A 14,118-nucleotide genomic window follows, 5' to 3' on the forward strand; every position below is an offset into this window, starting at 1 on the left:
GTTAATTAGAAATTTGAAATAAAGTTTCAAATTTCCTTCAGAAAGGTTCTGCACCTGTGAGGGCTGGGTGAATAACTGGTTATTGGGAAGGCAAATAGACTGGAGGGAATTCGGGGGAAGGCTATTGGACTGGGACTGACAAGTCTGGTCCTGCCCACAAGCCGCACGCAGGCTGAAGTACCCCTTATAACAGGTCTGTGGACCCTATGGTGATGAACAATGACCACATAAATGTTTTCCAGCTGAACTGAGAGCCGCTTAACTCTGACTTTGGTAAGTCTTTGGTAGGTTTTCCCATATAGTAGCTTATTCTGTTTAATTATTTAAGCATGGACCATAGATCTTTATAAATTCTTTATTTTTTCAGAGAAACTGCATTTTCATTATTTGTTTCTGGAATTAGTTTGTACTAGGTACTAGATCTCTCTCAATTTGTTTTGAATATTATGCAGGGCTGGAAAATTGATAAACACAAAAATACCTATTATAAAATATAATTTAGGTTCTGCATGCATATTTGAACAGAGCCTTGAACTCCTCTTAGACTGGTATTGTGACATGCATCATCCTGAAGGCAGCTTTCCCTAGATTTACAATAAGATCTTTGGTAATGAAAAACTACTAAAGTTTCATTTTGTTATTTTAATTAAAGAAATACATCAATGTCGAAAATCTTATTATAAAAGTATTTTGACATATTTGCAATGAACAGGATGAAAACATATTTCTCTAAACAAAAAAAGGAAAGAGAAAAAAATTAAACAGAAGAAATTTAACCAAAGCCATCAATTAGAGACAAAGGGAAATCAAGTCTATATTATTAGGAAGTCTAGAACACCGTGATCCATTTCTTACTTAGGTATATATGCACTGAGTTCAGGATACATCTCGTCTGATTAGGTCACCAAAATAAACAGTTATTGTCTTCAACTTATTATTGAGAAAATTTTGTTCTATTTCAACTTGCCCTCCTGGTCCAGCCAAGGAAGCAACCTAAAAAGAATAAAAAGAAATAGTCTACTCCCAGAAAAACAAGCAATTTCAAAACACATCTTTCATTCATCTCCACATAACCAAACATAATCAGAAGTGTTTTCTTTGCTACTATTAAAACGGGGACACACTCCTTGGTAACAGTGAAAAATCCCTCTTTAAACATGTAAACAAACAAACAAACAAACAAACAAATGGCTGATTAGTGTCTATGTGCCATTTGTGCCTCTGAAAAATATTCCCCCTTAGTAGCTATTAAAACAGTAGGACTACATATGTGGAAAAATGCTTGCTATTGTTTCACACTTCAGTGTTATTTAAAAGTGGTTACCAGAAATGTTAATACTGGGGTACAGGACCCTCAGTTTTGAGAGCACTGCAGTTCACCCATCTCAATTGCAGCAAACAGCAACAGGAAGGCACCAAAATGCCATAAATTTTGTAGATTATGAGAGCTAAATTTTAATCAAGGAAAGGATGAAAGATTGCACAGGAGTTGACTGCTCAAGAAAAAATATGGGATGAGAAAAATGTGTCACAAAAAAACCCTTGACTAGACACTTTTTTTTTTAAGTCTCATACAATGTTTAGAATAAAACAGTTAGCAAACTAAATGCTGCTAAATGTTCCAGATAGAAATCCTGGCCTCAGTGAAATTAATGGCAAAACGTCTTCTGAATCTACTGATGTTCAGTTACTCTGCTTTGAACATCCTTAATGCTCCACTAATTTTAAAGCAATATTTACAGGACAGTAGCAAAGAGAGCATTCAGTAATTGTGTTCTTCCTACTTCATATTTACAGTATGCAGTACCACTGTGCCAACTGTGAGCAATAGGAAATACTTGTTTATACAGCTGTACATGTGATGGACTACCACAAGAAGGAAAGAAAAAATATAGGGAAGGTAACTGAAAAAGTATCTTTAAAGAAAAAAAGAAAAGGTACCCTTGAAGGCCCTGATCTGGCAATGTGTATAGGCAGGCAGTTGTGTGGATGCAGGGCCTTCTTGATTTCAATGTGGTTCCATGCATGTGCTGCAGTCTGTCTGCAGCTGTTAAACGACTGGGTGGCACCCAATGTGATAAATTGATACACTTTGTTGTCTTTGCATCAGTTTTACATTCAAATTGCTCCCAAGAAAGCAAACGTACAAAGTGATTCTATGCTGACTAAAATTTTAAGGTCATGAACTACAAGCCTGCAGTAATTTTAACTGACCTTTAGACCAAGAAGTCCATGGCAGCAACTGCTAAAATGCAAAGTTAAGTATGCACTGTTACCTCTTCTAAACTCCTTTGAGACTTATACATGAGTTTATATTTAAACATGCTGAACTTCCTCTTATTTTTGTATTAGTAAAAAACCAGCTACTGTAATAGAGAGGAAATAACATTAATTTAAATTCTACTTTGAACTTTTTTATGCAAATCAATAATTATCACGTATTAATCTGAAACATACTTATTTTCTTACTTACAGCAGCAGACAAAAACAAAAGCATTAAAAGCTTTTTCATCCCACAGTTTAATGTTAATAAGAAAAAACACTGTTCTTGTCAAAATGCAACCTAACACTTTAGGCAAAAAAACAGAAGCTGACTGAGGTATTTATAAATAGCACAAGAATCTGAATTTGGCAAGTGGTCAGGAATGTTAAATGTTCTGACTTATTTTTTCTTACTTGAAGTTTTAATGGCAAAGTTGTTAACATCTAAGGACAAAACAAATTTAATGATGTTAGTTTTGTGCTACTCTTCTTTAAGAATTCTGTTTAAGAAAAAGCAATAATCACCCCCTTCAAAATTGTTGGAATACATATGTTTTGTAATTAGATTTGTTTAAGTTATTACATCAATATTTTGGACAAGACTGCTCAGTATGAGAGCAGGTACCTACACAATGCCAGCAAAAAGGCATTTCAATATAAATTTCAGCACACTAGGAATAGAATTTGCAGCATGAAATGTTTCTGTGCATGACTAATGAATTCCTACTAAACAACAGAAGCATTTAATCAAAATGTCTGATAAAGAATGGACTGATTTCCTTAATTTTTCCAGATTCCTAATAAACCAAATGGAAACTACACAACTAAATAAAGAAAAATAAAATGTCGGACTTAGCTGAAAGGCAGGACATAGGCATTGAAGAAAGGCAGCATGTACTGAAGCACATTTGAACAATTACAGTGTGTGTGGCTATTTATGGTTTCATAGTATTAGATCCAGGATGAGTATAGTCACAATTTCAGTCAATCACTAAAAATACTTTAAACAAAGTGTGACAAGATTCCTTGAAGCCAATTAAATATACAAGTATAAACAATATAGGGAAATTAAACAAAATGTAGTATAAAAGTCTCAAGATTCCAGAATGTCATGAACTATACAGGTTGCCTGCTCATCTACACTCTATGCTAATTCCTCAACTTTCTTTTTGTTGAGGGGAGGTCCAGAGAAACAAACAGAATTCAGTACAGAGGTGCTGCCGACTCATAGGGAACAACCTGAGTGCAGGAAAAAAAATCTAAGAACATTTTCCAATTATGTTCATGTACAAATTACTGGAGATCTAATGATGTACAAGATACTTGCTGGCAATTCTAAATCAGCAGGGTTCAATGAACCCTGACACTTATAGGGAGAAAAAAAACCCCAAATACCCAGCATTACACAAGACTAACTACACACTAATTGACAAATGCTTTTAAAAACTGCAATCACTGCCTCCCTCAATCCCTATTCCCCCCTTGGTTATTTCAAAACATTCTGTTCTTTCGTCTCCCATTATTCTTAGAAATATCAACATGCCCCTCCCATGATTCTTAGTAAAATTATTTAAAAAAAACAATTTTTTGACATTTCTCCTTTCTACTCTAGTTACATTTTAAATATAATATAATGTGATGTGAAAAAGGAAATATGAGCAGGAAAGTAGATCTGGATAGCTACATTATCTTAGCTAATGATTAAAAATTATGGCTCTTTTTAGGTTAGCAATTAAGATAATGTGCAAACTTACTATATATGCTGAGAGTACATGATCCAGCATGGAATGTTACTCTGTCCTCTTCTTTTTCTCGTACTTTCTTCAGACCTAAATTCCTTAAAGCTGCTAATCTAGGCATCAATTTCCTCCACTAGCTGGATTTACGATGCATAGACTCCCCCAAAATGCCTAACTTCTTTGATTGCTCACATTGCCATTTTACAACAATCTTACAACAGTGCTATGGCAGCCATGTCACTTTATACAATATGTAGATAGCAAATTAAAATTAATATTCTAACAACCTAGAAACTAACAAAAATCCTAACCTGCTAAGGAAAGATAATATTCTTTAATATTCTTTTAAAATTCTTTAAGCCTGCTTTGGGCTTTACACAGAACACAATGAAGTTCCAATTACTCACTATCCTTGCAGGGAGCATTTTTCATGTAAATATTTTAAAGACCCAATGAAGAATGACAACAATGTACGAAAACCCCTCAAAACTCTGGTGTTATTTAAAAACTGAGATGAGCCCAAACCAAAATCTCAGATCCAAGCACCTTGAAATTTAGCAAGTTTGAAATCCAGAACTGATCTTGTGATTCTTTCTATTTTGTCTTGAGTCTTCATTAAATACTAGAGCACCTGAGTCTTTTTTATAGATGAGACACATTTTAAAAGCAAAGTACAGTAAGTATAGTTACCTGGCAAAATCTATGAATCTAAGTTCTTCTACTGTGCCAATCACAGCACATTCAAATTAACATAAAATCTCACTGTCTCTCACTCTTTTCCTTTAACTATTCGGAAGGGAAGTTATAAGAAATATTTCTCTATATAGGTCAGAGGGTCAGACTTTGCTATGTCTTAGTCTTGGACCTTGTCTAAAAAGCATTGCTAACCAAAGGGGATCAGCAACAGTTTTAAGGACCAACTCCTCACAAGGCTTCAGAGATAGAAATGCATGTCATACAACATCTGAAAGCTGGGTTAAACGCCACGATATTCTTTTCTATGTCTTGTACGTCATGAGATAGACTATAATCAAATTTCATGCTTCAGGCTTCAGCTGGTTGTCTGCAGGGTCAGGAAGGAATTTTTTTCTCCAACGCATAATTGGCTAGGTGTGTTCTGGGTTTATTTGTTCTCCCCTTCCTCTGATGCATCAGAGATTGGCCACAGCTGAAGACAGGACACCATTTGGATGGACCAGTGCTCTGGAGGTGGTTCAGAAATTTCTCTTTCTAGATGCCTGGATGGTGCGTCTTGCTCACATACTGATTGCCAGATTTAGGTTGGGAAGGACTAGCAGGGCCCTTGGGAGTTTCTCCTCCTTCCCCTGAATTGTGGAGTGTGGTTGGCCACTGGGATCATGCAGACATATCTCACCTAATAAATTTCCTGTCATTACAGGGGCCTCAAGCATTGGTGATACTTTAGTCTGTCCTGTTCTCTGCCAGTTTAGTATCCTGAGGACTGAAATGCCTTATTCTAAGAAAAGCCTTTGGGCTTAATATAGGGGTATGTGGAGGAAATATAATAGCTTGTGATATACTGGTGGTCAGACAAAATGATCTGATGATCCTTTCTAAACTTAAACTCCATGGAAAAATATTCTATGAAAAAATGCAGAGGGTGCATGCCTAGAATTCGATATTTCATGCTTTAAACGTTAATGTTGGCATGGAAAATGTGGATTGAAATGTTGTGGACAGCTACAGTCTTGGCTTATGCTTGTAAAAGAAATCCTGCTTTCACTGCATGTTTAATGAAACAGAATTGGATTTTATTTTACACAAGTCTTTAGCTGACATCCCTGGGCAGTTTGCCTAAATCTTTTCCTTAAATTTAGAGGGAACTCCCGTGCAGCCGCTGAGTAATAACTTACCTGCAGCCATTTTATAAACCATCATCCTGACAACTTTTGTTATGCTGTTCTGGTTATTATTCCAAACTTGAGTATTTTGTTGGCTTTGTCAGCTTTACATAATTATGATTCATTTGGCCAACAAGTCAGCAATTAATAGTTCCACTTCCAGTAAAGTCTCTTGTGTTCATTTTTCGTCACCTTATCCAATTGCTTGTGACGTTTAATACTTTTTATAAAACAGAGTTAAAGAGAAATGAGATTTGCTTAAGTGCTAAAAGCTAAAGCACAAGTAAGAAAGTCATTAGATGTTACCCAAAAAACCAGAAGTAGCACTGCTCCTTTTCTTCTGTAATAGTAAACTAAAATGCTGTACCAAAAAAAAAAAAAAAAAAAAAAAAAAAAAAAAGTCAGCTGAAGAGAATAAATTTTGATGAATGTTTTTGTGGCAACTAACAGGAAAAGACCTTTCTCCTTAATAGAAAAAAAATACGTTTCAGTTTATGGAAGCCAAAGTTCTGTTAAAAGTGCATTGGGAAGCCACTGATATAGACATTAAAATAGGCTCTCTTCATGCTTAAAAGCAAAAGTCCACCCTGCTCTTGATGAATATTTTACACCACTGTTTTTTAGTTACTTCAGTATTTACTGATAAACTGCTGGTGCAAATATCTTACAATGTAAATAGCGAATAGCAAGTTAAGAAGCTTCAGAAGATCTTTAGTGAACAACATGAATCATCAGCAAAAAGGCAACATACGAGAAACCCTTCAGAACCCCAGGAAAGAGTCACATTCTGGCCTTACAATTTAACATAGACGTATTTTCCCCTCTGAAACCACACGTTTACTTGATTTACATAAATATTTGTCTGTCTGGAACCCACTTTGATTCTCAAATTAGTTTTTACTAGTTTCCTTTTTGTTTGAACAATAGTAAGCTATTTTATTTGTAGAGTTACTGGAAAGGTTTTAACAATACCACTATATCCTGTATTGCCTAGTCTTAACATATCAAATAGAAGCTCAATACTATCTTGATTGATTTGGCTTATTAGGATAATAACATAAAGGTGAAAGACCTCGACTGAAAATTTGTGCAAAGCACCCTGCTGCTTTTGAAAGAGAACAAGCCACCTAATTTTATTTTTTCAAACCAAGTAAGAAGCCTCTCAGGATGTAGATGAATATACTCTAATCTTTGAAAAACGTTTCATAAAAAATATTGTTTCTAGACCTAACATGATTGATCATAATGTCAATCACTTACAGAGTGTAACTCCAGAGTTCACCACCTAATTATTATATATTATTTGTATTAACATAGCACCCAGGGCCCCCAATTATAGATGAAGACCCCATTTGTGCTAGGTACTGTACAAACATAGAACAAGAAGACAGTCCCTGCTCCGTATGGTTTAATATCAAAGTAACTATTTTAAGTGAAAATACTTGAGTAATAAGATTGGGAGATCTAGGCCTGTTCTGCACTACAAAGTTAGGTCAATGTAAATCACCTAGTATCAACCTATTTATGCATGTGTCTATGTTCAAAATGTGTCTCCAGCTGACATAAGCATCCCATGACAGAGAGACGGTGAAAGCACCTCCCTGAACAGCACAGAACCATGGTCAACCTACTTTGGTCAACGCAGTGTGAGTGTAGACTCTGCATTATTCGAAGCAGTGCACTCAAAGCCAATTAAGACTGACTTGGTCGTGTGACAGAGTACTGAGATGTGACAGGTGGGTCAGCACTCTGATCACTGTAGCCTCAATTGGTTCCCCCAGTAATTGCTGATTGAATAATTAGCTAATCAGAAGGAGAGGCTAGGGAGGTAAGGAACTAATTAGACTTTAACAATTAGACCTGAACAACCTGATAAAAGCCAAGGAGGAAGTTTTATGCGGGGGGAGGAGGACATGACTAGCTGAGCCTGGAATGAAGGCACTCCTTAGAGAAAGGGAGACCTCCTCTCCTTTTAGGGCCCTAGCAAAGAAGGGATGAAAGAAACAGAGGTTAAAACTGTGATGTTGCACTGTACTGGGGCTGGTGAATGAGTTTAGAATAAAAATGCAGCCTACATACAAGAAGAGAGCGTAGTTCAATTTCTGGGGCATCAGGCCAGAGCGTGGCCCTGTCACAGATGGGCAAAACCCACAGACCCCATTATTCCCTTTTAGACTATATGTTTTTTTCTGAAGATACTAAATCCTAATAGACGAATACTGAGAAAACTTATCTTCTAACTACCAACTAAACAGCTCTAATAGAGAGCACTGTGAAACAATGTAATGGTTTAACATAAAATTCGTACACTGCTTTGAGGCTACCTTCACCCTCACCTTTTGTAACAAAGAAGGGCAAAATGGGAAATCATTATTACTGATACTTTCTGAAAAGAATCCTGCTCCTTCTCCCACCCCTGTAACATTTTCATGTTGAAAAGAATCAGTGCCGATTACTTTAGACGGCCAATGAAAGTTTGCTTGTTGGGAATAACAAGGGTGCTTTCATGGTTGTTAACCCAGAATTGTCATTAGTCTTGATAGTTACAGATTGCAATCACCTTTGCTGAAATAATGTAGAGTTGGTTGAATAAAATCCAGTGATAGGGAGACAATTTACAGCAGGTTAATTATTGTATACTGAGACCAAGATTTTCCAAAGGGACTAGTGATTTTGGGTACCCAATTTGAAACACCTTAAAGCAGTGGTTCTCAAATTCCCCCCTTCTTTGTGTCTGTAATAGTTTATCCCCCCACTACATAAATACATATACAGATAAAACAAAAAATCAACACGCAACTCTCACTAAATATTAAAAACAGTAAGGCATTAATTCAAACAGAGCCAACAATCGATTGTAATAAGAGGAAAAGCAAAATTACGATGGCCGTCGATACTTAGGATTAAATGTTCACACTACATCCTAGCAAACAGCTTAACATATAGATGGTGACAACTTTGTATAATGCTGTGCAAGCTTAACAGAAATCCATCAAAATGCACAGCCCATCTAGAGTCAAATGCATAGCACCATCTGAGGACCTGATATGTTTGGACGAATCAGCTTTGTTAATTATTCATTGCTTTGGGTAAAATGTGTACCATACGTTCCCCGCCAACACTTCTCACGCTCCTCCCCCCCAGAATATATTCCACTCTACCTCTGACGGGGCACAGTTGGAGAACATTTGCCTTAAAGGGACCCAATTTTCAGAAGGCGGATGCTTAGCACTTTCTGAAAATCAGATTTCAAGATCTCAAGCTGAGCACCCAAAAAACAGAGGCTCCCAAAAATAAATACTCTTACAAAACTTGACCCAATTGTTTTTAACCTGTGAAAATTGTTTACTGGACTAAGGGCACTCTGTAACAGTTATTTTTAATTGTTTTATAATTGCATGCCCTATTTACAGAACTGAAAAGAGACCATGTTAAGAAATAAGGACAATTCATGGTAACACTTATTATAAACTGTCTTTTTGCTAAAAGGAAAAAAAAAGTTTTTTCTAAAGTAAATATTCATTCATAACTACTGACCTTGTTGTGATTTGATTATTTTTAAAATTAAAAATAGGATACTCAAGTGCTCAGAATACAGTACCATGGAAGCTAATTAACCAGGGTCAGAGTGGCTAGTGATAATCCAAATTTCACAAGTTTCTTGGTAATTAGCCTCTATCAACATTGGGTAGGCTGGTAAAAAAAAAAATCATATTAAGTAAGTTGATACTTGAATTGGAAAACCAAATTTTACCAACTGTGGATGATTTGCACTAGGTGTTCTCCCATTGTTTTATTAAGCTATTCCAATTCTCTTTCTTTTTGCCAGGTTAAAAATCCTACAGTTTTAATCAGAGGTATCACATGCAGGATCTCAATTGAACATATGAGGAGGGCATTTTTTTAAATTAATTGTACAAAGTTCTATATTAATATGCATAATAAGGAATCAGTTTGTCAAAAAAATTAACAATGCAGACAAAAAAAAGAAGATTCTGGTACAGACATGCTTGTGGACTGATATTTTGAAATAAATAACCAAAATAATTATAACTGGCATAATTATATTGTGTTATTTTCACAAATACAATATGCAGAATTTTCAAATATAGTGTGCAGAATTTTTAATTTTTTGGCACAGAATTCCCCCACAAGTACAACATGCACAACAATATGCTCTTTCTCAGCAAGTATAAAAGGTTGCAACATTTCAGGAGAGAGAGTAGCAAAATCCCCTAAAGAAAAAGCAAGCTATGAAAAGAGCCAGCACTACTACTTTAGGGGCAAGTTCTGCTCCCTGATCCTGATGGTTTTACTACTTGGTTTGAAAAAACTTTGTAAGTGAACAAGTCACCAGGAGAAGTCAGTGGGGTTCTTCAACTATCTGAATGTTCACAGAGTTTCCACTGTGCTTGATTTTGGAAACTGTAAAACAAACATCTAAAGAGAACAAGGAAGTCTCTTTGAAGCTGTGACTGTAATCCTTTTCTTTAAACCTGCTTCTCCGGAAGAGTTTTTCCAGGTGAAATTTTGTGCTATGGTATGTAAATGTACAACTAGCAGCCAATTAAAGTGATCTCTCAATCCAAGCCTTGTTAAATTGTTTGATTGATAGTTTTGATACTTTGAAAATACTAGTTCTGGATTTTTTTTTTTTTTTTAAAAGAGAAAATATACTCGGTGCATTAAAATCGTGATGCAAGGAGATTCAGCACCATGAAGTATTTCACACATACAGAGTGTAGGGCTGCCAAACAATTAAAAAAATTAATCGCGATTAATCGTGCTGTTAAACAATAATAGAATACCATTTATTTAAATATTTTTGGATGTTTTCTACATTTTCAAATATATTGATTTCAATTACCACACAGAATACAAAGTGTAGAGTGCTCACTTTATATTTATTTCTGATTACAAGTATTTGCACTGTAAAAAAACAAAACTATTATTTTTTTCAATTCACCTATAGCGCAATCTCTTTATCATGAAAGTTAAATTTTAAAATGTAGAATTATGTACAAAAAAAACCTGCATTCAAAAATAAAACAATGTAAAAAACTTTAGAGCCTACAAGTTCACTCAGTCCTTCTTCCTGAAGTTCAGCCAATTGCTCAGACAAACAAGTGTGTTTACATTTGCAGGAGATAATGCTGCCCGCTTTTTGTTTACAATGTCTCCTGAAAGTGAGAACAGGCATTCTCTTGGCACTGTTTTAGCTGGCATCACAAGATATTTATGTGCCACATGCGCTAAAGATTCATATGTCCCTTCATGCTTCAACCACCATTCCTGGGAACATGCGTCCATGCTGTCCTGCTCGATTACCATCCAAAGCAGTGCAGACTGACGCATGTTCATTTTCATTATCTGAGTCAGATGCCATCAGCAGAAGACTGATTTTCTTTTTTGGTGGTTCAGGTTCTGTAGTTTCTACATTGGAGTGTTGTTCTTTTCAGACTTCTGAAAGCATGCTCCACACTTCATCCCTCTCAGATATGGAAGATTCTTAAACCTTGGGTCGAGTGCTGTAGCTATCTTTAGAAATCTCACCTTGGTACCTTCTTTGTGTTTGTCAAATCTACAGTGACAGCGTTCTTAAAATGAACAACATGTACTGGGTCATCATTCAAGACTGCTATAACATGAAACATATAGAATGTGGGTAAAACAGAGCAGGGGACATACAATTGTCCCTCAAGAAGTTCAGTCACTTGTAGACTCTGAAGTTTTACATTGTTTTGGTTTTGAGTGCAGTTATGTAACAAAAAATATTTACATTTGTAAGCTGCACTTTCAGGACAAAGATATTGCATTACGGTACTTGTCTGAATTGAAAAATATTTATTTTATCATTTTTACAGTGCAAATATTTGTAATAAAAATAATATACTCTTTGATATCAGTTGCAACATAGAATACAATATATATAAAAGGGCAGAAAAACATCCACAATATTTAATAAATTTCAATTGGTATTCTACTGTTTAACAGTGCAATTAAAACTGCGATTAATTCTTTTGAGTTAATCGTATAAGTTAACTGTGATTAATCGACAGTCCTAAAAGAATGCTTAAAAACAAGGAAATTAAGATTTATAATTAGCATCACTAGAATCTTTTATTTAAAAAGTTAAAAACAGGTCTTTCATATTTTACTGGGGCTGTTCATCTTCAATTTGACCTAAAAATGCAACACATGAAAAATTATTCTTGTAACAAAAGATCACAATCATAGGCAGGTAAATTTGATGGGATTTTAAAAAAGCAAAACAGTTTCTTGTAAATTTCCTTAACACTTTTCCCCATATTTTATTAATATTGCTCCCTCTAGAGATAGAAGAATGAACTGAAGAGAAACAATTTGATAAATTGCTCCTTACCTAGGGCTAGTGTACTCCACTGTAGCGTGTCTGGGGAAGACACGCTATGCCAATGGGAGAGTGCTCTCCTGTCGGCATAATTAAGGCTATGATTTAGTTACAGGTGTTTTTAGTCTAAGTCATGGACAGGTCATGGGCAATAAACAAAAATTCACAGCCCGTGACCTGTCCATGACTTAGACTAAAAACACCTGTGATTAAATCTTGGGATGGAGTGCGCTGGGCGGCTGCTGCAGGGAGTGGGGCATGGCTGCAGGGGGGTGGGCAGGGCCAGTGGCACCAGCTGCCAGGGCCAGTAGACTACAGCTGTTCCAGCCAGCTGGGGACCGCGGATGATCTGGCTACCCCGGGACCGCTGTCGGGGGCCGCCAGAGCAGCGGCTGGTGTGGCTGTGCCCTGGGATCAGCCACACTGGCCCCTGCAAAAGTCATGGAATCCGTGACTTCCGCAACCTCCAGGACAAGACACAGAGCCCTAGGCATAATTACTGCACCTCAATGAGAGATGGAAGTGATCAGTGGGAAAGCATCTCCTGTCGACAGAGTGCAGTGTGGATGCCGCTTTAAGTCCACTTACGTCGCTCAGAGGGGTGGCTTTTTCACACATCAACTTAAGCAATAGTATAGACAAGCCCCAAATTTAAGGCAAAGGGTTTTACCACTAAGGCCTACTTGGCACACAAAGGCAGTCCCATCGACACTACACTCTACGGATTTGGGGTTTTTTTTTATTAAACACAAAGCTAGTATAGAAAAGGAAAGTGTCAGTTTTACCTCAGTGTAGCTGGTCAAGATGAATCCTAGAAATGAGCCTGGAGCTCAACCTGACCAACTAGAGCAAAATAAACTTACCACTTGCCTTATCTGTACTAGGCTTTTCCAGCAACACGGCTATCTAGTTGTAAAAAGAAAAACACCCCTTTCCCCCCACCGTGTAGACATAGGAAAAGTTGCACCATGGTTACACCTGGTTTGTATTGGTTTAGGTTGCATTGATAAGTTTACAGGTGTAAGCTATATAGGTTTAAAACTGGATACATCAGAAAAAGTACATTTGCCCAGGGGTTTGCACCTTTAACTAAATCAAATTTAACTAAAATCTACTTAGTTCAATCAGTGCAATTTGTCTGTACACAAGGCCCAAACACTTGACTATAGACCGGGGGAAAAGCGTATCAGCTCTTCCCTAAGGTTGACTATAGACACATATAACAGGTTTCAGAGCAGCAGCTGTGTTAGTCTGTATTCGCAAAAAAGAAAAGGAGTACTTTTGGCACCTTAGAGACTAACAAATTTATTTGAGCATAAGCTTTTGTGAGCTACAGCTCACCTCATCGGATGCATTCATCCGATGAAGTGAGCTGTAGCTCACGAAAGCTTATACTCAAATAAATTTGTTAGTCTCTAAGGTGCCAAAAGTATTCCTTTTCTTCTTTATAGACACATAAAATGCTTTTGAAGGTGTAGTACACTGTCTAAACTAGGGGCTACGGCCCAGATTTTTAGAAGTATTTAGGCGCTGGGGCACTTAGTGTTGCAACTCCTAAGTGATTTAGGAGCCTAACTTCTATTCTCAAAAGAAATTTTGGCACCTAAATGCCTAAATTATTATTATAAAATAATATGAGAGCTACCAAATTAATACCACACCTTTTTCTGACTCTGGAAAACACAAATCTTAAAAAAAAAAAGTCTAAAGAATTTGTATGAATCAAACTTAGCTTTTTAAAGTTTTCTTTGCAAACCTAGAAGGTCAGACAATCTAGTCACCCAATATTGTTTAAAACGTCCAAATCAGAGTTTCCCCAACACAACTATTTGTTTTCCCCATCTTTATTCTCCTCAAAAGTAACATTTCACCATGGGCAGTGGGT

At 36.4% G+C, this 14,118-nt stretch overlaps 1 protein-coding gene across 1 annotated transcript in view; it reads right to left on the bottom strand.

Annotated features, from left to right (window-relative positions):
* Positions 1–672: 672 nt before the first annotated feature.
* Positions 673–14,118, bottom strand: part of TGS1 (trimethylguanosine synthase 1) — a 47,950-nt gene continuing 34,504 nt past the window's right edge. The window contains 1 exon segment of the mRNA XM_038391796.2: positions 673–993. Within this exon segment, the coding sequence (XP_038247724.1) occupies positions 877–993 (117 nt within the window). The 3' untranslated portion in view covers positions 673–876.

Source organism: Dermochelys coriacea, chromosome 2, assembly GCF_009764565.3.
Source record: "Dermochelys coriacea isolate rDerCor1 chromosome 2, rDerCor1.pri.v4, whole genome shotgun sequence".
NCBI classification, from domain to species: Eukaryota; Metazoa; Chordata; order Testudines; family Dermochelyidae; genus Dermochelys; species Dermochelys coriacea.